Below are 20,698 nucleotides of genomic sequence, written 5' to 3'. Positions count from 1 at the left end.
CTCCTGTGGAGCATGGAGCAGGAAAGGGATACTAGGCGTTAGTCCCTTTCTACTTGAAGAAAATGCTCAAACTTCTAGAAGAGCTACCCTGAAAGTTTTGTTCATAAGAATATTAAAGACAACGTTCTCTTGAGAATATGAGACAATTAACACATAAAAAAGTTGAGGGATTTCATGCAATTTTATTTTAAAGTCTAATTATTTATTTTTCCAAAAGTGAATTGGTTACATTCATGTTTCTGTGAAATAAATCAATTATCTTCAATATATGTCCTCAAGTTACCTAGGAGCATTAAACTAATATTAGAAATGAAATGTCCAAAACATAGTATAAGTATTTTATTCTAAATTACTTTCATGTTTTCAGACCTCTGACATCATTCTGTTTCCTGTTTTTGCAACATAGTAAAGAGAGGCTCCACCAATTTTGTTTATTTTATAGAAGAAAGCGAAACAGAAATGTAACACAGCCTTGGGAAATGTAATCCCTTTTTACTGAGTATTGTTAGTTATTATTAGAAGAGAAAACCACCTGGGGCATTTTAAATCTTTTTATTCAGATTTGTATGTATAAGAATGGCAGAAGCGACCAAGATGAAGTTCAAAATGGGCTGAAAAAATAATAGTCCAAGGCATGTTTAGGACTTTCAAGCTTATCAACAAAGCACAATATTGAAGTATGGAGAAATGACCTTCAGAGGTTTGGGTTTTGTGTGTGTAGTCAGAGGCGTAAACAGGAACGTGCAAGGAATACCATTTTTCTTTCATGTGTGCTTCGTTGAACTGTTAGTAAACATTATAACTCTCCACCTTTCTTGTCTTTTAGCCACATAATCAATGAGCTGATAGAAACAGAACGGGTTTATGTAGAAGAGCTTCAAAGTATAATAGAGGTAAGAAAATCTTCTGAAATGACTTCTGGTGTTTAACCTCTAAGTTATCACTGCAGATGCACATCCTTCATGGGCTGAACTCTCACCCCCCACCTTATGTCTCTGGTAGCAAGATAGCTCAGCCTTGGAGATGGGAAATGAGAAGGTTGTTTTGAACGTCTTTCCTCAGGGCTTAAAGAAAGAGTCACCTTTCCTGAGCCCACCCCACAGCATCATAAAAGTTGCATGGTTCTCAAAGTTACGGACAGAGCACTAGTCAATAAGGTGCCTTTTCAAAATTTCACCAACAGGCCTCAGAAACATCACCCTTGATTTCTGTGGGGCCAGACACTAAATTTTTTGGGAATGTAGGTTTGGAAAATCATTAAGAAAAACGAAGGCCCCCTTCCGCCTCTTGTTTATTGTCCCATGCAGTGTCCAAACACAGAAAAGAACAGCTCACCCTGCAAATGTAACTCTTGACCTTTGGAAACTCATAGGATACCAGGATACTCAGTGTGTGTGGAGTCTGTGGGAGGGCGGAGGCTGAGTAGGGCTCAATCATTCTTGTATTTGGGTGGGACTTGAAGGACTGAGTATTTTCTTTTCACAGCCGCGTGGTTGCTTCTTTATTGGATTTGATCTGTGGGAGTTATGGCTCTGGTAATTGATACATGACTTGAGTATAAAATCTGCGCTCAGAATGTTCTCTTGAAGTTTTTATTGAATAAACATAATCCAGTTTCTACAAGAAACAACTAAATAATCAAGCCAAATACTACTGTTCAACAAATAAACCCAAACTAACCCCTTTGCAATGAAGCTGCATAGCAGAAAGATATGTGTCTATCAACTTTAGCAGTTTCCATCCCTACGTGACCAAAATGGCTTTTGAATCCTAGGGATATAATTTCATCTTTTTCGTTGACCCAGTAATCTGTCCATTTGTGGTTAAAAATATGTTTGCGCAACTATCAGGGGTAAAAGCTCTGGGGAAAATCAGAAGCATCAGAAAGTAATGGGAGCAACAAAGAAGCAGGCGTAGGAGAAGCCTTTGTATACTCTGTTGAGAACAAAAAGCACATGGGCTTTGGGGCTTTTCAGTATCTCGGACACAGTACTAATTCCCTGGTAAAAACAGGTTGGTTTTATTTTCCACTTTTTTCTGCAGGGGTATGCTTCAGAAATGGACAATCCCAATTTAGTACATCTGATTCCATCTGCACTTCAGAATAAGAAGGAAATTCTTTTTGGGAACCTCCCAGAAATCTACGAATTCCACAACAGGCATGTGGGAACTGGTGGTTGTCCTGTGCCCTCAAGTGCTGCTGTCATTTCTACTCCCTTTGTGTGGGGTGCTTTGTCATATTCACACATTTGCAGGCAGGAAAAGTCATCCTCACTTTGCCTCTGTGTGTGTCCTATAAAACCCATGTGTGGAGAACACTTCCGAGATCATCTATTTCATCTTTTTTTTGTGAAAGTTTATACCCTTTTGTGCATTTACTAGTGACTTCCCCTGGCATTATCCATTCTGAACGTCCCTCATGGCATTTTACTACCTCTCTTGGTACACTGGTAGATGTCACAGGACAAAATCCTGATGTTCATTCTCTGGTAAAACTCTGTGAGGATATTTTCTTAGTGTTCAGTTTATTTGTCCTATATTTTTGTTATCACATCAGAAGACATGATAGATTTGATAGCATATTTCTTAAGGGATTTTATTCTTCACATGATCATAAACCTTTCCAGAAGCCTTGTTCATGCTGTGGACAAGGGGATCTAGTGCTTAACTGCAGCACACCAGTTATGAACAAGATGAACCTCTTTTCGATCCTTTTTCAAAACAAAAGCTTAGGGCTGCTACTGTAAATTTCCTGCTTTTCCTAGCCTTGATTAAGTAAAACTGGCTGTAACCAAAGTGAGAATTTAGGAATTCTTTTGGATAATAATTGCCTGTAAGTTGTAACAAACAGTTGAACAAAATAAATCAAAAAATCCCTCTCTTGAAAGTTTAAATATTATGCCAGATTAGTTGATACATAGTAGAAAAAATTATTTTCCTGTTTACATATTATTTTGAAAGAACATGTCTTCCATTTGGAGAATGACATTCCCCTCACTTTAAAAGCCTGGTCTTTCTTTCCCTAAAGGCTTAGTGGATTGACTGCCACTGCAGAAGCCTTTGGACTATATCCCATATTTGTACTGCTTGCTGATTAAGCAACTGCATCTGACAGAGCTTTTCTGTCTTTTCTAGCAGTTCTGAAAAATCCTCATAACCAAATGGGAAGCAGGTGTTTGGGCTACATATTGGAAACAAATCTTAACATCCAAAGGAGCCAGATGTATCAGATGCTTGTGAGCAGATGAAAACTTGATAATATTGGTGACTCAGGCAATCAGCTGTAAACCACCTTCCATTTTTCTAAAAGATATATATTTATTTGTGTCAGAATTGTTACTTTCCCCACTGAATCCTTTTACTACAAAAATGTAGTCTTTTAGCTGGATGCACGCAGAAGCTGGCACACAGTGCAAGTGGGATGTTATATTACTGTTTGCTTTCCTTTCTCCCTCTTAGGATTTTCCTTAAGGAAATAGAAAATTGCATTGAAAACCCTGAGCTTCTTGCCCGATGCTTTTTGAAAAGAGTAAGTAAATCCTCTTGCAGGTTTGTATGAATATCTGTGGTTTTATCCTACAGTACTTACAGATTTACTCCTATCCTTTCACTCTGCTTTTGTGAATGAGGGGAAACTCACATAAGCAGATATTCCCAATTTGAGCCACAGTTAACAAGTGTGTATTCTGAAATCTGAACCTTTACCTGTTTTACTGACAGGAAGAGATCTGTTACTGGTGTTTTACCAATGTATTTCAAGCCCTGGTTAAAAACAAAAAGAAGAATCAGTGATCCAAATGTTTAACGTGCTTTTCATATCAGACAAATCTATACCAGCAATCTGGTGTAGCCCAGACACCACCCTACTGTAAATAAGCAGAGAATGGTATCACAGCAGATTGCTCTGAGCGCAGACAGTACATCCTGTTCCTGCCTTGTCTTACCTGTCTTTCCTCTGCGCCGTTCAGGACACTTGGACTTAGGACACCTGGAACTGGTCCAGCAGAGTCTACCACCTTGCTTGTGTGGTGAAACCCCACCAGCTCCCTAAGACTCTGTGAGGCTGATTCCTTTACTCGTTCACATAATTCAACAACCATGTAGGATTCTCCCCTCTCTTATGAAGTGGGGAGGGTTAGCTGTTTAAGAGTAGAGTGAGCTCAGTTTCTGAGAAAGCCTGAAGCCAACAGGCTTTGGTCAGATGCATGTGTCTGTGTCTTCTCTTCCTGTGACTTTCAGTGCCTAACTGCTGCAGCTCCCTCCGAGAGCTTCCGTTGTGTCCTTCCCACCGCTCCAGGTAGCACGACTGTTAGTTTGGTTTCCTGTAACATAACAAAAGGTGCTTGTTTATATAAAACTCATTCAGAGACCCTACTAATATGAAAAAAGCTGGTTTAGTGGGTTGCTGCCATTTTCATAGTCTGACAAAACTGCTTGAATAAGACTCTGTTTTGCATGGAAATGGCATGAGAAACAGGAAAATCTGTCCTCTTCACTGTACTCTAAGCTACCTCCTGCTTCTACTGTATACTACATCTAGCATTTGCTGCTTTTCCAGGGTACATGTGAAATACTTTTTTTTTAACAAGGTACTGTATGAAATACAGACAGATCTGGGTGAAACATGCATACCCCAGTTGCCAGAGGTGTTGATCACTGCCCCATCTCTAAGATTTCAGTGGGAGCCATGAACATGTGGTACTTCCAAAGAGTATGCCCCCAGTTTACAAGCAGGTCAGACTGAAGAGCATCATAGAAGTATAAATGTGATTATAAGTCCACTGAATTATTTTAACAGTGAAGCATTTAGAGCTTGAATAAGTGACATTAGTACAGAATATGTTGTTATCCCAAGATTCAGATGCTGAGCAGGAAAATATTGTGGTGAAATAGGATAAACAGTCTTTGAAGAATTCAGACTATTGAAATCCAAGGAGCATAAAATGCACTGTATCTTCCAAATATCCCTGGAATTGGAGCTAAAAAGAAATTCATGATACAGAGTTGATCCTATAATGCTGTAGAAAGTTCAGAAGTTCAAATTCTATGTTTAGATGTTGTAGCTTATGTCTGTCTGTAAAAACAGCTGTTGAGCCCAGTTCTCCTTGCTGTTCTACCGATATGAAATTAGCAGCACTAAAGCTATGGTTCAGGTGTGAAGTGAAAGAAAATCAGTCCCTCTGTCACCTTTGCTTATCAGTTTCTATGGCCTAGTCAAACAACACTAAATCTATTGAATAAGAGGTTAAATCATGCATTTGCTTTCTCCCCATTTCAAATTTCGCGCTAAGAAAGCAAAAGCCTCTCTCTTGCGATGTCTCTGCTCACACAGTAGCACCTTTGATTCAAGAACTTGCCCTTACATTCTGTTTTTAGAAGAAGCCACATGTAGTCCAGAAATGTGTTGTTTCTGTTGGAGTGCCTTTAGGAGGCACAAACAGAAGTCTGCTTGTGTGTTTGTGTTCCCCATGATCTGGCAGGTTTTTTTATGTCTTCCTGCTGAGCGGAGGCTTCTGGCTTGTGCCGTGAGTTATGGCTGTGCTTGCTTTGGCATAGGAGGAACTGAAAAAGCTGCTGCTCAAGGTAGTACCGAGTTCTGGGAGGAAATTCACATTGTTGCAGATTCACTTCTCATTTCTCCTTCTTTGTGTGGGTGTAACCATCCTGCCACAGCAGCATGGTGGGCCTGTGATTAGAGACAGACTGATTTTTAGATTCATACCTGAAGAATATTACTCTGTCTGATCATGCTGGGACTCTTCAGCTCTGATTCCAGAGCTGCTTGAAAGAGTCCTGAGAGCTGCAGCAGGACATCCCGGTGCCTGAACCCCTCCATCCCCTGCCAGTCATTAGTCTGCCACATCCCCACACACTCTCCCACCTCCACCAGTGCCACCTGGTCAGCTGTCCCCATGGATGTGAACCCTTTTTCTCAAGTGATGGCAGAAACAGTCTGTGGAGTCCCAGCCTTTCTCCTCTCTAACTTCTCTCCTGCAACATAGTAGCAGAATCAGGTGAAAGATGAGGCAGAAAGCCCCTCTTGTCCTCCCTCCCACTTCACCTGACATTCTTAGGGTATGATTTTCATATGAACTAAATCACAAGTAAGCCAGCTCAACTTTGCCCACATGGCAGCTATTATACCATCACCAAGATGCTTGACCTTGCTTGAAGCTCTGTGTGGTGAGGACTGCACAAGTGCTCAAAGAGGGGAGGGATGTTACTGAATACCTTGCAGGATGGGTCTTCCCGTGCTTTATCAGCAGAAAGAGAGGCACTCTGGGCTAATCTGCTAAACATGGGGCTGGGAAGAAGGAAAGCTTACCAAAGCCAGGCAAGAACGCTCAGGAAGAAAGGAAAGGTGTGTCAGACTGCTTACCAACAGGTACCAGGTGAGGTGTGACTCACTGTGGATTACCAGTTTACTTATTCATATTGCTAACCTTGGAAAAAGAGAGTAATTAATAGGAGCCAGCAGCTGGGGTGTTTGGTCATTCAGGGAGAAAGAAGTATTTAGAAAAGGAAGCTATCTGTAGGAGCTGTTCTGACAGGACTATAGGAGCTGGCCAGAAACCTGTGAGTTGGATTCAAAGGGCTAAATTCTAATTAAGCAAAATTTATTCATAAATCAGCAGTTAAAAAGATAATTGGAACTCTGCATAAATACCATGTGTGTGAAAACTTACAGAGATCTCAGGATGCAAACCACCATGGAAAGGAAAAGCATTACAGGAGAGATGAGCGTGGTGTAAAAGTACCAGCAATAAGTCAGAACCTCTGCATATGAAAATAGAGATATGTGGAACATTTAAGACTGGAGTTGGAGTAATTAGGCAATTAATTATTTATTGGCATTTTAGAGTCTGATTCTAGTAATTTCATCAGGAATTTCCTATTCCTTACACTATTACAAATCTTAAAGTTGTATTTAAAGATTTAAGTATCTGCCTGAGCAGATACCACTGATTTAGGCAGCAGTAGATTGCATTGGCATAGGGTGGTTCCACTATGACAAATTACTGGTATTGGTGGTTATTGTACCTTTTCTTTAAATTTAAATTGGTAATTTTCTCTTACTCCTGATAGTGCTTTTGACTGTTGCTGTCTCTGTTCTTTCCCAGTCCAATTAGGTTTCTGTGGGCCAGGAACAAATTGCAATGCTTGATTCCACTTTGTTATTACTTTTAGCTTTGTGGGTTTTACCCCCTGCTAACTTCCCTCCAAGGCAACACGTACAAACAATTCTATCTGTGTGGAGAAAGCTGCACTTGCTATGGAACAGCACCATTAATACTGTATTGAGTTGCAACAGAACTTTTTGCATTGCATAATCCTTAACAAAGTATGGCCTTTTCAAGGCATAGCTCTGCTTTCAAATCGGGGTCATCAGGGTGACATCCATCTAGGTCTATAGAGGAAGACAGCAGCAATACTGATTTCTTCTAGTAACTGTACAAAAGAAAATGCTTTCCCCGCACCAAGAGCGTGTAGGCACTGTCTAGTGGGTTGAAAGCACAGAGGCAAGAGCCAGGAATTGCCGAGATGCATTTTTGGCTCTGAATCTTTGATTCACTGAGGTCACATCCATTAGAGTAGGTGCAGACAAAGATGGGAAGCTCTCAGCCCGTCAGCCACAGCCAGCCCTGCTCAGGACTCTGTACGGCACTGCTCCATGGTGGCAAGGCTGCTGTGCTGGGTGGGCACACAGCGACTGAGCCAGAGGAACACTTGTCTGTCAGCGTCCGCCCCTATAGCCAAGGGAACTCAAAATACACCTCTCTGGGCTTTTATAAAGATTGCCTTTGCTTTCGCTGAAGTCAGTGACATTTTCGACGTGGACTTGAGTAAGAACACCTGGAATGTAGTCAAAGGTAAATAGAGGTCAAGTGAATCCACCTACTTCTAATTTGAATAGGACAGACAGAATTTAAGTACTTCCCCCTGCCTAGCCTGGGACATCAACAAGACAAACTTGCTACTTTTTAATTTATTCTTGTACTATTGAGAGCTAGTGCTGTTTTCAAAGTGGCTCGGACATGTAAACCTTAGCTAAGTGGTGAGCATTATTAGCAATTACCAATCTGTGCCAATTGTCAACAAAATTTACATTACTAATGTCTTTTGTTTTCGGGTCATCTATCACCTCTCTGGAAGCTAACAGTTTTGCCATTAGCTTATGTGTCTTACAGTCTGCAGTCTCCTAGCTTTGTGCAAAAAGTGAGGACAAAACCCCCAAAAACTGCACTTTCAGGTGTATTTAACTTTGCAGGATAAAAAATGAGTTTGGTAGCTCCAGTATATTTTTACATACAGTTATCCCCGCATGTTAGCATGGAAAGTAAGAAAAAGTTAACTCAAGGCAGAAGCTCTGTGGATTCTTTTTTCTTACCTTACTTAAACTCTCCTTTCCTTGCAGAAAGAGGACCTCCAAATATATGAAAAGTATTGTCAGAACAAGCCAAGGTCCGAAGCTCTCTGGAGACAGTGTGGAGACAGCATCTTTTTTCAGGTACAATCTCATTGCAGACTAACAGTTCAAGACAATCAAAGCTTATTTTCCTTCTGTATCTCTTTCTTTAGAAAACTTAGAGCAATATTCAGACTTTTCTGCATGCTTCTTATATTGATGGCAGGTGCTTGGTATGTGTCAAGGTGCTCTCTACAGGATACTGGGTGGGTAGAGTAAGTAAGTAAGTAGATTTCCTGGACTGGAGCCTAACTCTTCAGGCTATACCCAAACCAAAGAAATGCTGGCTTCTTTACAAACCCCGGATGATTGCAATCTTATAAGCAGGGCATGACAGATTTCAACACTAAGTTGAATCTAAACATTAGCTCTTGTTTAGATATGTTTTCACTGTGGCATAAGTAACCTGGAAACTCCTATGCAGATGGAACAATTTTATCTCCCTATTAATTCACAAACTACCAAATGATAACGATCTTCTTGTCGTGCCTCTGTTTCAAGAAACAATTGTATTTTTCTTCCCTGCTGTCTCCTACAGGAGTGTCAGCGTAAATTGGATCATAAGCTCTCACTAGATGCTTATCTCTTAAAGCCAGTCCAGAGAATCACCAAGTACCAGTTGCTGTTAAAGGTAAGTTCTCTATGACGGTGCAGAGAATTGCAATGCAGAGCTTGTTTTACTTACAAAATTGTATATCAGAATTAGTTTCTAAAGGACTACCTCAAATAAATCCTCTTTCACTTCAACAAATACTTTCTAATGCTAAGATGTAAAATGGAAACAGTCAGAGAGGACTTCTATTTCAGAATAAGTACTGCTGTTACTTAGTACTTATATACTAAGCAATAACAGTATATTATTATTATACATACACTGCTATATACTGTATAAAGTAAATATTTTATATAGTATTTTATTGTCTTATGTATTGATTTATTTATCTTTAAACAGAAATTTAATTTGGCTCTGTTGGATCAGTATGTGGTCATACAGTTTGAAAACTCGAATTGACGCTTTAAATCCTGTGTCTAACATCCATCCCTGTTTAACAAAACACTTCCAGCTCTCTGAACCTGATGCTTTCCCATGGTTGTGACTCAAACCTTTTGGAAGGAGCCACTCCCTTTTGGTGCATCTATTTTAAAGACCCAGCTAGGAGCAAATTGTCTGTAACTTTTCCACAGGATGAATATGTGAACTTCCCTGTTGATTTGGTTGGAACTATGAGTGGTCCACGCTTGAAATTCTGGTCTGAACTGGGCAATGGGAAATACATGCTCTCAAACCAATGACATTTTTTGAAGATAGTGGCTTAAATTTCTGGCTTCATCTTCTCAGTTCTTAAAAATAGTATTTATTGACCTTCCTTATGGGAAGGTCATGAAGGTGAATTACATGCTGTTCTTAAGCCTCTGGACTTAATGTAGTGTCATGTACTGTCATTTGCAATAAAGATTTTAGGCTGCAATTTTATTTTCTAATGGCTACCATGACACTGGTCAGACTGTGCCAGTTTAAGCCCTGTGGGGATCTGGCTGGTCATTCACTTGTGCAGTGTTCCTGTGACCTGTTTATTGACTTCAAACAAAACTGTAGAATCCAAATATTGAACGGTGATATTAACAAGGATGCAACTTCACTGATTCCAGTAGATTTACATCAACGTAATCCAGAAGTAAATTTCACTCTATTTCTTGAAATTATTCTGTGACAAGGGAGAAAATGCCAAGGTCTTCAGAAGAGCAGGAGTAAACCAGATTCTACTTTTAATTTGAAATATGACTGTAAATAAAACCAAGATTAGATCAAGGAGTAAAATTTGCAGGCAAAACAGGTTGCAGCCATTGGGGTTGAAGCTGGTCAGACCAGTTTTCTACTTAGCAACAACACATTGGCAGGGATGTTTACTTTGTCAGGGATTATGAGATCTGTGAAGATGGTGTACTCTTTGCTGGCAGCAGGACATTTAAAAGTGTAGGAAAATGGGAGTCACTGAAAAATGGGTGACAAACAAGGACTCTTACAAGCTGTGTGCCTTGAGTGATGGGCAGACTAGATTTAAATTCTGAGTCACAGTTATTGCAGCCCTCTGGTTTCAATCAGTTTAGCTAATACTATATATATCGCTATAGAGAGAGCAGGGAGCCATTCTCACCCCAGAAAATGAGCAGCAGGTACTATAGGAACGCATCCTGCTTTTACCTTCTAAACCCTGGTCATCCAAGCACTTGAGGAGAGGCTGCTGGTGTTTGGGGTTTGCAAGCAGTACCTGTTTGCAGCCCTGTTTTACAGGAACACAAGTGCCTCAGCTTTTGGATTAAATAATTTCCAAACTCAAAATGTGGCTAAAAAAGATATGCCTGAATGAAAAGCATGCCAATGGCCACCCCTGCTGAAGGGGTCCAATTCTCACTATAATAAAGATTACTAAAGTTAGTAGAAACTTGATTAATTCCTAGGTATATTTCTGCAGCATAGTTTCTGTAGATGCTGTAGTCAGCATAAAGAAACAAAACTGAACTCACTTCCTTTACAGTTCTTGGTGAGGTTCTGTTATTACGGGAATTTATTTCTTAGTTCCTTCACAGCTTGCATTTCTGAAGTGAAAACTGCATCCACCCAAATGCTTCTTTCGTTCCACTGTTAGATATATAGGACAGGGACAAGTCAATATGATTAATAAAGTAGTTATTTGATTATGGGTTCTGTCACTGGAACTATTGTCTCATTAGCAACCAAAAAATTTATTCTTTCACCTGATTAAGGGATGCAGATTCTGAGCATCAAAATCACAGGTCACTCGCTATATGTGATCAGTTATCTTACTACCTTTGCTTACAGTCATCTTACTTTTTCTGTTTAATGGTAGGAATCCTGATTGGCTTTGGTTTCAAATTCAGTTGTGTAGTCTTGGGATCTTCCAGCTACTCTGAGATTCACGTCTTCTCAAGACTGTACCTACCATCTGTGGGTTTGTATCTGTTAAACTTTGCTTCCCTAGATGCTTTTAGCAAAGTTATAGAGTCTGACTCTGATCTCAGGTGGATACTCGCTGGCAGTAACTGCTTTCTCTACAGTGCAGTGGGGAGAAAGCAATCTGTGCATCTGAATCAGGTTCAGGGCTCCTCTGTAGGCGGAAGAGCAAGAAGCAAGGCAGTTAACTTGATTTATAATGAAGGTTTTAGTGTGTTTCAGGGCTTCCATAGGTTATAATGGTTGGTTACAAGAAAAGAATTAAGTCCTGAGCTATGACTAGAATTTTCCAAGCAAGAGACACATCTAGAAATAAGAAGTAAGGAACTGTACTATTCTATGTAAGTAGTTGGCCCTGAATATTTGGAACTCTAAATAGGGTCTTTCTATGTGAAGAGGTTACAGAAATTGAGCCCTCAAAAGATTTTGTTTGTTTCTTTGCTTTGGGCACATGTTTCTTAACTTGTCCAGAACTTTGTCTCTCGTTCCTTGTGCAAGGGTTGAAGAATGGAATAACTTTCCTTATTTCAAGCAGAATATAATGTTTGATGAATTTTTGCTAGAGGTCAGCATTGGTCTTCAAAATTACTCTCTCTCAAAAAAGGTTTTCAAATTTGCAAATGTAGATCTATAGATAGTAGAGGTAGAGACTAAAAGGTGGGGAAATTTTATAGTAATCTGGCCTATTCCGCCCCCCAAAAAAACCCAAAAACTGAAAAAACCTGTCTTCTAGATTAAAGAAGTCTCATTTAATTTAAGGAAGGGAGATTTGTGAGATGATTTGACCGTGTCTGCAAGCACCTACAACAGGAAGTGACTTCCTCCCTTGCAGTTTGTTTAACTGACAGGAGCTTGCTAGGACCTGATGAATGGAACACCAAACCTGCCAAATTCAAACTAGAAATTAATTTATATTTTTAATGGTGGTAGTAAGTACCTTGTGGAACAAATTGCAGAGGGAGATGGTGAATTCTCTAACACCTGAAATCACTACATTAAGATTGAGGTTTTTTTCTAGCAGATGTGGAATAAGAAAAACCTGGATGTCACTCTGTGACATGCAAAAAGTTCATTGTAAATATGTCAGAATGGTCCTGTCTCATCTTAAATGAACCCATATAACTTGAAAATGTCCAAAAGGTCAAAATGTGTGCCCTCAATGACAGTTCTGGTGAGTGTCCTGTTTGGGTTTGATCTTTTTTAATTTTTTTTCCCTATAATTCTGCTACTTTGTCTGTGCAGTACAGATTTCAGGAGGGTTTTTCTTAGGGTGGCTTCTAGTTAGTATAAGAAGTTTTCAAGTAGTTTTCATATCTTTTTTAAATCAGGAAATGCTGAAGTGCAGCAAGAATTCAGAGGGTACTGCTGAATTGGAAGAAGCCCTGGCCACAGTGCTTGATATCATCAAATCAGTAAATGACTCCATGCACCAGATAGCAATCACAGGATATGAGGTATGATTTGCTGTTGCTCTTACTCTAGTTTTGACCTATCCAGTGTTCCTCTCATCATCGATCATGCTGTGCCCATGGCTGATAAACTTTGCAGGAGTCTGTGCCACATTCTTGAAGGATGTCACTCAGTGGCATGTTGTGGTGGCCAAAAATACGTGTCAGAATACCTGTCATGTGGAGGCGGGGGTGTGAATGTGGGGAAGAAGTGGGACAAAGGCAGTCCTTCTGAGTAATCACACCCAAACCTCATTGGTAGGTGAGAGGTAGCGAGTGTGACGGACATAAAGTTTCAGCAAATTTCTTAAGTTATGACTGCTATGCACTTAGGAAGGAAAATTTGGCTCCCATTTGAAGTTGGTAATAGAATCCATCCCAATGACTGCCAAACTCATTATCTGAAATGTGAAATAACAACCACAGTACAAATCAAAGGCCACAGATGTATGTATATCTCTGCTGAAGCTCCATTGCAGTCATATGACTTCCAAGAACTAGTGTTGCCTACATAAAATGAGCCCTTAAGTGAGAAGTGGAAGTGACTGACACACAAAAGAGAAACATTCCGGGTGAAATGGGGCCTGAGGGTGATGTGGTCGCCCATTTTGAAATGGCTGCAGGGTCAAGAAAAAAGAAAGCACTGAGAAGGTGGGTTCGAAGAGTTATTAGATCAGGATAACAGGGTTTAGTCTGGACACTAGAAAAACAGTATTTTGTGCAGAATGTGACTTTCAGAGAAAGTGCTGGAGTCTATACTGACTGTGTCTGGGTGGGAAGTTATTTGTGTCTTGCAGGATGTAGTTGCTTCAGGAGTTTTAGTTTCTGTAGTTCTCTTGTGCAAGTGTATCTGCACCTGGTAGCTGAGGAAACTATGCCCTCTGTCAGCATTGTTTTATAAAAGAACTTAACTGCTTGCTTGGCTGTATGTCATAGATCCACCGCTGTGCACAGCTGGAGATCCTCCTGTGGATTGTACGTTACATTTGAGATGGGAATGTGCGTTCATATCCTGCAGTAGCTGTACTGGGTTGAATGCGAAGCAGTGGCCGCCTTGTTACATTAGCACACACACAGACTAGCTGCAGTGCCTGTGGGTCAGAGAAACACCACAGGTCCTAAGCACAACTTAGCGCTCCCAAACCTGACGAACTTAAGTAAAGCATGTACTTTACCCCAGCCTTCTGCACAGCTATGAGCTACACCCATTATGAATTGACCAGGGGATCTTGTGCTGTATGTGTTTGCACCAAGAGTTGGGTTTAGATTAAGAATATAACATGAAGCTTTCCTGCTTAGTTTAGATTAGTAGTATCTTTTTGACATGATTTCCATCTAATTTTCAGTTTTTCCAAGTGTTCTCAAGGTAGGAGAAGCCTACTATGTTCAGATTTGTTGGCTGAACCGGAATAGTTCATTAGCTTTGTAATTTCTTCAACCTACAATGTCAAATCCAGCACCTGACTGCTTCGGCCATTGGCAGTTCTTAAACGATTCTTCAGTATTATCTCTTCTGATGGAGCAGACATGCTGTATATTTTTGAATCTTCACTGAATAAATCTTAATTCCAGTAACACAAAAGAAAACACTGGTCTTAAAATGAATTTTATACTGGTGTAATTGGATGTAGAAAATAACGTCAGCTATACATTTTATTTAAATATATAAATTTTATAATATTTACATGTAGAGAGACAAGCCAACAGCTTAAAGTGACTTAAAGGTCATCCTTTCGCCTGTTCCTTACTTTCAAATCTCAGAGTAGTTTTGTACTCAGGAACCAGAGCATTCATGTTCCTTTTCAGCCTCCACTTTTGAATTTGTCGGCCTTCCATGAAATGCCAGATAGCCTCCAAGGACTAGATTGTTGCCTCTTCTACAAAGTGGAACATGGCTGCTGTGTAGCCTGATGCCGACAGCATTCCTGAGATGGTTTGTTACGTGATTATTGAATTGGGTGAAAGTGTGAAAGAGGATGAACCCAATAATCTGTTCTCCCTGTTCCACCTGTCCCAGCTGCTCAGCTGTGATGCCAAATAAACACCTCCCATAGCTCATGAAACCATACCCCATCTTGTGGAGTCTTTCCCACAGAGGTATGATAGAAATACTTGCCTAGAGCACCTTGCAGAGAAGGAAATTATGCCAGCAGAAAAGCAGGTTTTATGGCAGCTGATGAATGCTCCTAATTGCATAGGATATTCTGCTTCTCAGACCTGTGCACATGTAGACTTGAGGAGCTGAATTCTTGTGTAAGAAATTCCTAACATGTAAGTCCGGGGTTGGTTTGGGGTTTTTTTTGGTTGCTTGTTTGTTTGTTTGTTTGTTTTAGGCAAAGCCACAAAAAAGTAGAATAAATCTTGCAGAGAGGAAGTTTTAGATATGTTTCCTACTATCGTCCTGACATTTGCATACAACCTGGCCTGGGTAATTTGTCCGTGAATTATGCAGCACCTAAGCCATTCATATGTATCTCTTGTCCTCTGTAAACGTGATATAGAGTGTAGTGTTATAACAGGGAATAATTATATTTGAGAAAGCGATTAAACCTTCCATTTTAAACTTCCTTTAGGACAAAATATTGCTGTCCACTAGCACAAGTTACCAGAGACAGTGTCAACTTCTCTATTTGCTGCCTACCCTGAAGAGAGAGTCCAGTGCTTGTGGGCTAATATTCAGTCTTTTTCGGGATTGCTGCAGGGTGCCATCCCTGTCCATCCTCTTTCTCTTTGCAGTGGTAACCTCGCACTTCATTTGTTATAAGCACAATCCTATATCCGAGATTGAAGAAACGGACCTATCACAAGAGTTGAACTGAGCTTTTGGATCTCAGTGCCATATCAAACAGTGCCTGGAGTGACAGAAGCCTCTCACCATTGTCAGAACTCTGTAGGCAATATGTTTGTTTGGGTTTTTATTCAGCTTTACATCTCATCAATGCACTTTTCACAGGTTTGCAGTTTACACCCACACGCACACATAAATACAAACACACAGAGTCCTGTAAGCACAAAAAAAATCCCAACTCTGAATATTAGAGATGAGAGATGGTTATACCAATTACTGAGATTTTTTGAATGCTTTGGAGAATTAATAATACTGTGATATGGAGTTGAAAAGTACCTAATCAAACCTGGTTTTGCAGTTGGATGTACGGTAGAGGATGTGGAGTGGGAGGGAGAGCAGGTTGCAATCCATATTTTAAGAAATCAGACATTCCCACTTGGAGCCAACATCCTCATCTTATAATCAACATAAGTACTGATTTTCAACATTTGTTTGTTTAGTAATGCACTGAGTGTATTCTCTCAATTTATTATACAAAGCACTCCTAGAAAAATTTGCTGCTAGGATAATTATGTTTATAATTATTTGTTGAAGCCCATTACCATATAGACGTTGCCATGTCTTCTATCCATACATTGCTATACTCTTTAGTACTGAACTGTGCTATAAATATTTGTTCTGGTGGCATCTGAGCCAAATATTTATACCAGGTGAAGTATTCACCCATCCATGGTCCTCAGAAAAGGGCTTTAACTTAGAAAGGACCAGTTCCTGCTTAGTTTCACTTGCCCTCAGGTACTTGTACAGCTCCTTGGTGCATTTACTCCCTCTTTGCGCAAGGCTGTGCAGCATTGCAGTTTGCAGATGCTGTGCTGAGAAGCTATTGACAAGGGTTCTAAAGTCTATTTTGCAATGGGAGGGAATTACACACCTACATACCTCTAGGCATCAATCTGTGTCTTCAGACACCTAAGCATCTTTCAAGGTTTTGCCCAGGGATAGAGGAAGCTCCTAGCAGAGCAGAAACTGAAGCTAGATCTTTCAGAGCCAAGGCCTTTGGCTGACTATCTGGACTGCACTGGGCCTTCATACTGCTTTGGAGTCAGGAGTCTTGAAATCTAGTTCTTGATAGAAGATGCTTCCTCTGAGGTCATCAGAGGAGACAGCCTGTGTGTCAGATCCAAAGAGGTCCTAAACCAGACCTTAGACACTAACTATGAATGGAGAGACAAACTGGGATTTATGAATGTGGAAAACAGTGTGTTAATGGTTATATGAAGAAACCACACAGGTTTAGGAAGGAGACGTGTGCAGATGGGATTCCAGCTATAATGTGTCCACTCTCCAGCACAAGGGATGCCTAGGCACATACCTGTGCCTGGAAGCTTAAATACCACTAGTGGAAAGAAATGTGCCTGGGATTACCCTAGTCTGAATACGATATAGGCTCTCTTTTTTCCTTGCTTGCTAGGGGGATGTCAGTGAGCTTGGCAAGCTGTTGATGCAAGGTTCCTTCAATGTCTGGACTGACCACAAGAAGGGGCACAACAAGGTGAAGGATTTGGCTAGATTCAAACCAATGCAGAGACACCTCTTCCTCTATACAAAGATGCTACTGTTCTGCAAGAAACGGGAGGAGAACACAGATGGCCATGAGAAGACAGCTTCATACAGCTTTAAAAATTCGTTAAAGGTAATAAATATGGTAATAGTGGGGAAAGAAAGAAATCTGGTGTTCTCAAAACATGGGGATGCTTCCATGTGGAGACTTGAGGAAGGTACACATATCTGGAGCTGTCTTGCACCCCTGAGTAAATGAAAATCTGGAGACAGACCCAGCCATGTGTCCTGCAATTCCAGACATGAACCTTGGTTTTTGCAACTTGATACAAATGGGCACCTTGTGTGTTCTTGGCCAGTGTTCCATAAGGAGGAGCAAGACTGAATGGACCTGCATCTCTCGTTGTTCTGCCTGTAAGCATCCTCTAAGTTCCATACTATTGCAAGCTTTACTATTGACATCATTTGAGCAGATACATTCTGTGACGGTAATAGCTACAAATGAATCACAGTGCAATAGAAGTGCCCTTTTATTTGCAAGAGTGACATTTCCAGATATGAGTCAGGACATTTTCTGTTAAGATGGAAATTACAAGTAGGCTCAGTTTTCCCTTTAAGCACACTGGTGTGCCACTGGTGTGACTTCAGACAACTAACATTTGTCCAAGTGTAAATGCTGCAAACTTATTGCAGGGTAACCAGACAGGAATTGTAACAGAACCTAGTTCAAGGAGCGAACCAATTCATACAAAGGTTTGAAGTTTCTTTCTGTGGAGACAGCAGAAATGATGACATAATTAAAGCTGTTTAAATCTTCAAATGTAATGCTGAGGCAAATCAGAACAAGGGAGAGAAACAAATCCAGGAAGAAGATGGGAAGCTGGTAAGCATAGTAGCAGCTGGACTTCAAAATTTGGGTTAAGAATCTTATCATTTAACAAACCTAGAATTACGTTCTTCAGTTCCTTGTTTGTCTTGCCTAGTTACACACTTAGCTACTTGCTCACCTCTTTTTAAAATTTTCCCGAAACTGTATTGAATTTTTTGTATTGTCTGGATTTGCAGATGAGTCATTAAATCTCACAATGCCCTGTTCCAGCCCTCTTCCTCTCCCTCTCAATAGGTCAGTGATGGCAAGTTGAAATACCATCTTCCTCAGACTCAAAATTTGTATAGATGGACAAGAGCCAGGATAGGGTTGAAAACTGTTGCACAGTTCAAGCAAGAAAAGCAAAGAGGATAAATTCATTATCAGATATTAACTTGTGTTACTTTTGAGGACTTAATTTTTTTTCTATAACAGTAAAAAATATGAATGATAAATCAGATGTTGAGAAGCAACATGTTCTGAATGTTACTTTTAATAACTCCCTAAGGTGCAGAAGTGAATGCATCCTTTTAAAAATGCTTCTCAGAGGATAAATTGTTTAAGGACTATTGACGTTTTTCAGATTCCAGCTGCTTCTTTTCTATTTTGAAACAGATGAGCACTGTGGGCATTACAGAAAATGTAAAAGGGGATAACAAGAAGTTTGAGATCTGGTATAATGGCAGAGAAGAGGTCTATATAATTCAGGTAACAACAATCTTTTTTTTTCCCCAAGGACTATTCTTCCTTTCAGTTGAATTGTGTTTTAAAAAGTTTTCAGTTTCGTGAATTTTTCACTGTTTGTTGGCACTCAAATTACAAACTTACCATTCTGAAAATGGTCATGATTTTGGGTGAAAGAGGAAACAAAGTAGTGGAAAATTACTTGGAACGCTGGACAGAAAAGCAAGGACAGGATCTTAGATTCATGGCAACTTTTCCATCTTGAAGAATGTGCTCTGCTTTGCTGGCCACAGTCTTCTATTCCTTGGGAAAATCGAGACCAAATGTAGATCAGGGCAGCCAACTGATTGGCAGCATGCTTTAATTAGATCTGTTTTGCCTTTTCCTCTGTTGTTCTCAGGCATCTTCTGTTGAGCTGAAAAACACCTGGATTTCTGAGATTCGCAAAGTCCTGACAGGACAATTGGAAGCATGTAGAGGTAGGACACACAGAGCGAGATCTGGTAACATTGCTTTCCTTCTGTAGCTGTGTGTGACAACATGGAGCTGGGATGAGTTACGGTGCCATTCAGTACCACCAGGGAAACCAGCAAGAGCAGACTTTCTGTGTGAGGATCCATTGCATGGGTGCAGCATTTGTTCAATTTAAACCCTTGTCCTTCATCAAATAAAATTTCTCAACTTCAGAAATGGCATGGAAAAATATTCCGTTCAGTTAGTCTGAGGAATGTGATTTTCCTCTGTTCTCCCTCTCAGACTGCAGCCCTAGAAGCGCACCCCTTTGCAATAGCCTGTGAGCAGATGGGGTCCCAGTCTTCACTCTGTGCCTTCTTGCAAGACCTGACACAAAAGATCTCCTTCCACATATGTGGCTGGACATGCCAACTGTTGCTCTCCATCCTGTTGTTTGTTTTGCTTTGTTGGGTGTTTGAGGGTTTCTATTTTAAATCTAGTCGCCTACCTTATGCTTTAAATGTCAGTCAGTTATCCCATCTTTTTATCTTCGTGATCTCCCTGTAAAACATGATTGACATTTCCCTCTCTCACAGAGATGTCACTTTTAAGGTGATTTGTGATGTGCTAAACCCGTGAATGACTGAAGCCTCATAAGTACCTAAAATATTGACACCCTCTCCTTAAAGTGATGCCAGCAAAGCCTCTCCACCCACATCCTTCAGATTCCTAAGCAGACTTTGTCCGAAGTGGAAACCTGTGCCTGGGCTTTAACTTTAGAGGTCACCTTTATTTTAATTGTCTGTTTCATACAGACAATGAGTTCTTACAACCTCCTTAAGTGGAGGGAAACAATTACACACATTGGCCTCAGCAATTTAATCCAACCCATAATAACAATTCTTTACAATGCTTACTACTCAGGTCTTTTGTTACTGTTCTTGTCTTCATCCTTTCTCCTTTTTGCTCTGAGTTCTGCTGCGGTCACTTCAGCAGGAACTGCTGACAAAGAAACTCAGGATTCTTATCAGTGCAGTTTCAGGCCTTGATCTAGGGACTTTCTGATACAGTTTGTAATATTTACTAATGGGAAGACAAGGAAGCAACTTATACAGCTTGGAGCAATTTCTTTTTACTTTTTCTTTAACAGAAGCAAGTCAATTGCACCAAAGAATTACTGAAAGTGTATACCATGCACCAATGGATTCCTCCAACGCAAGCAGGTAACCACAGCTATTGTGGCATATCAGGGCCATTTTTTGTCTTGCCTTTGTGCTTTTGCAGTACATAAATTCTTAGTTTTCTGTGTTTAGCTTCCTGGGTACGAACTTACTTGATTGTCTTTGAATTCTTAAGAGACATGTAAATGCAGGTAAATGTTTTGCTCATGGGGAAACTAAACTTATTCTGAATGCAGAATTCATTTCAAAGGTGATCATTTGGGTTTGCAAAAGAA

General features: G+C 40.2%; 1 protein-coding gene across 6 annotated transcripts in view; it reads left to right on the top strand.

Annotated features, from left to right (window-relative positions):
* Window positions 1-20,698, top strand: part of MCF2L2 (MCF.2 cell line derived transforming sequence-like 2) — a 181,064-nt gene that overhangs the window by 137,601 nt on the left and 22,765 nt on the right. For all 6 annotated transcript variants that reach the window (XM_056358580.1, XM_056358583.1, XM_056358579.1 and 3 more), the window contains exons 16-25: window positions 827-893; window positions 2,044-2,159; window positions 3,460-3,529; window positions 8,417-8,509; window positions 9,006-9,098; window positions 12,770-12,895; window positions 17,149-17,370; window positions 18,721-18,813; window positions 19,190-19,268; window positions 20,393-20,465. In XM_056358580.1, coding sequence (XP_056214555.1) covers window positions 827-893; window positions 2,044-2,159; window positions 3,460-3,529; window positions 8,417-8,509; window positions 9,006-9,098; window positions 12,770-12,895; window positions 17,149-17,370; window positions 18,721-18,813; window positions 19,190-19,268; window positions 20,393-20,465 — 1,032 coding nt within the window. The remainder of the gene's footprint in view (window positions 1-826; window positions 894-2,043; window positions 2,160-3,459; window positions 3,530-8,416; window positions 8,510-9,005; window positions 9,099-12,769; window positions 12,896-17,148; window positions 17,371-18,720; window positions 18,814-19,189; window positions 19,269-20,392; window positions 20,466-20,698) is intronic.

The sequence above is a fragment of the Falco biarmicus genome, chromosome 13, assembly GCF_023638135.1.
Source record: "Falco biarmicus isolate bFalBia1 chromosome 13, bFalBia1.pri, whole genome shotgun sequence".
Classification (NCBI taxonomy): Eukaryota; Metazoa; Chordata; class Aves; order Falconiformes; family Falconidae; genus Falco; species Falco biarmicus.
The sequence above is the reverse complement of the archived record's forward strand: the minus strand, read 5'-3'. Positions and strand labels throughout refer to the sequence as shown.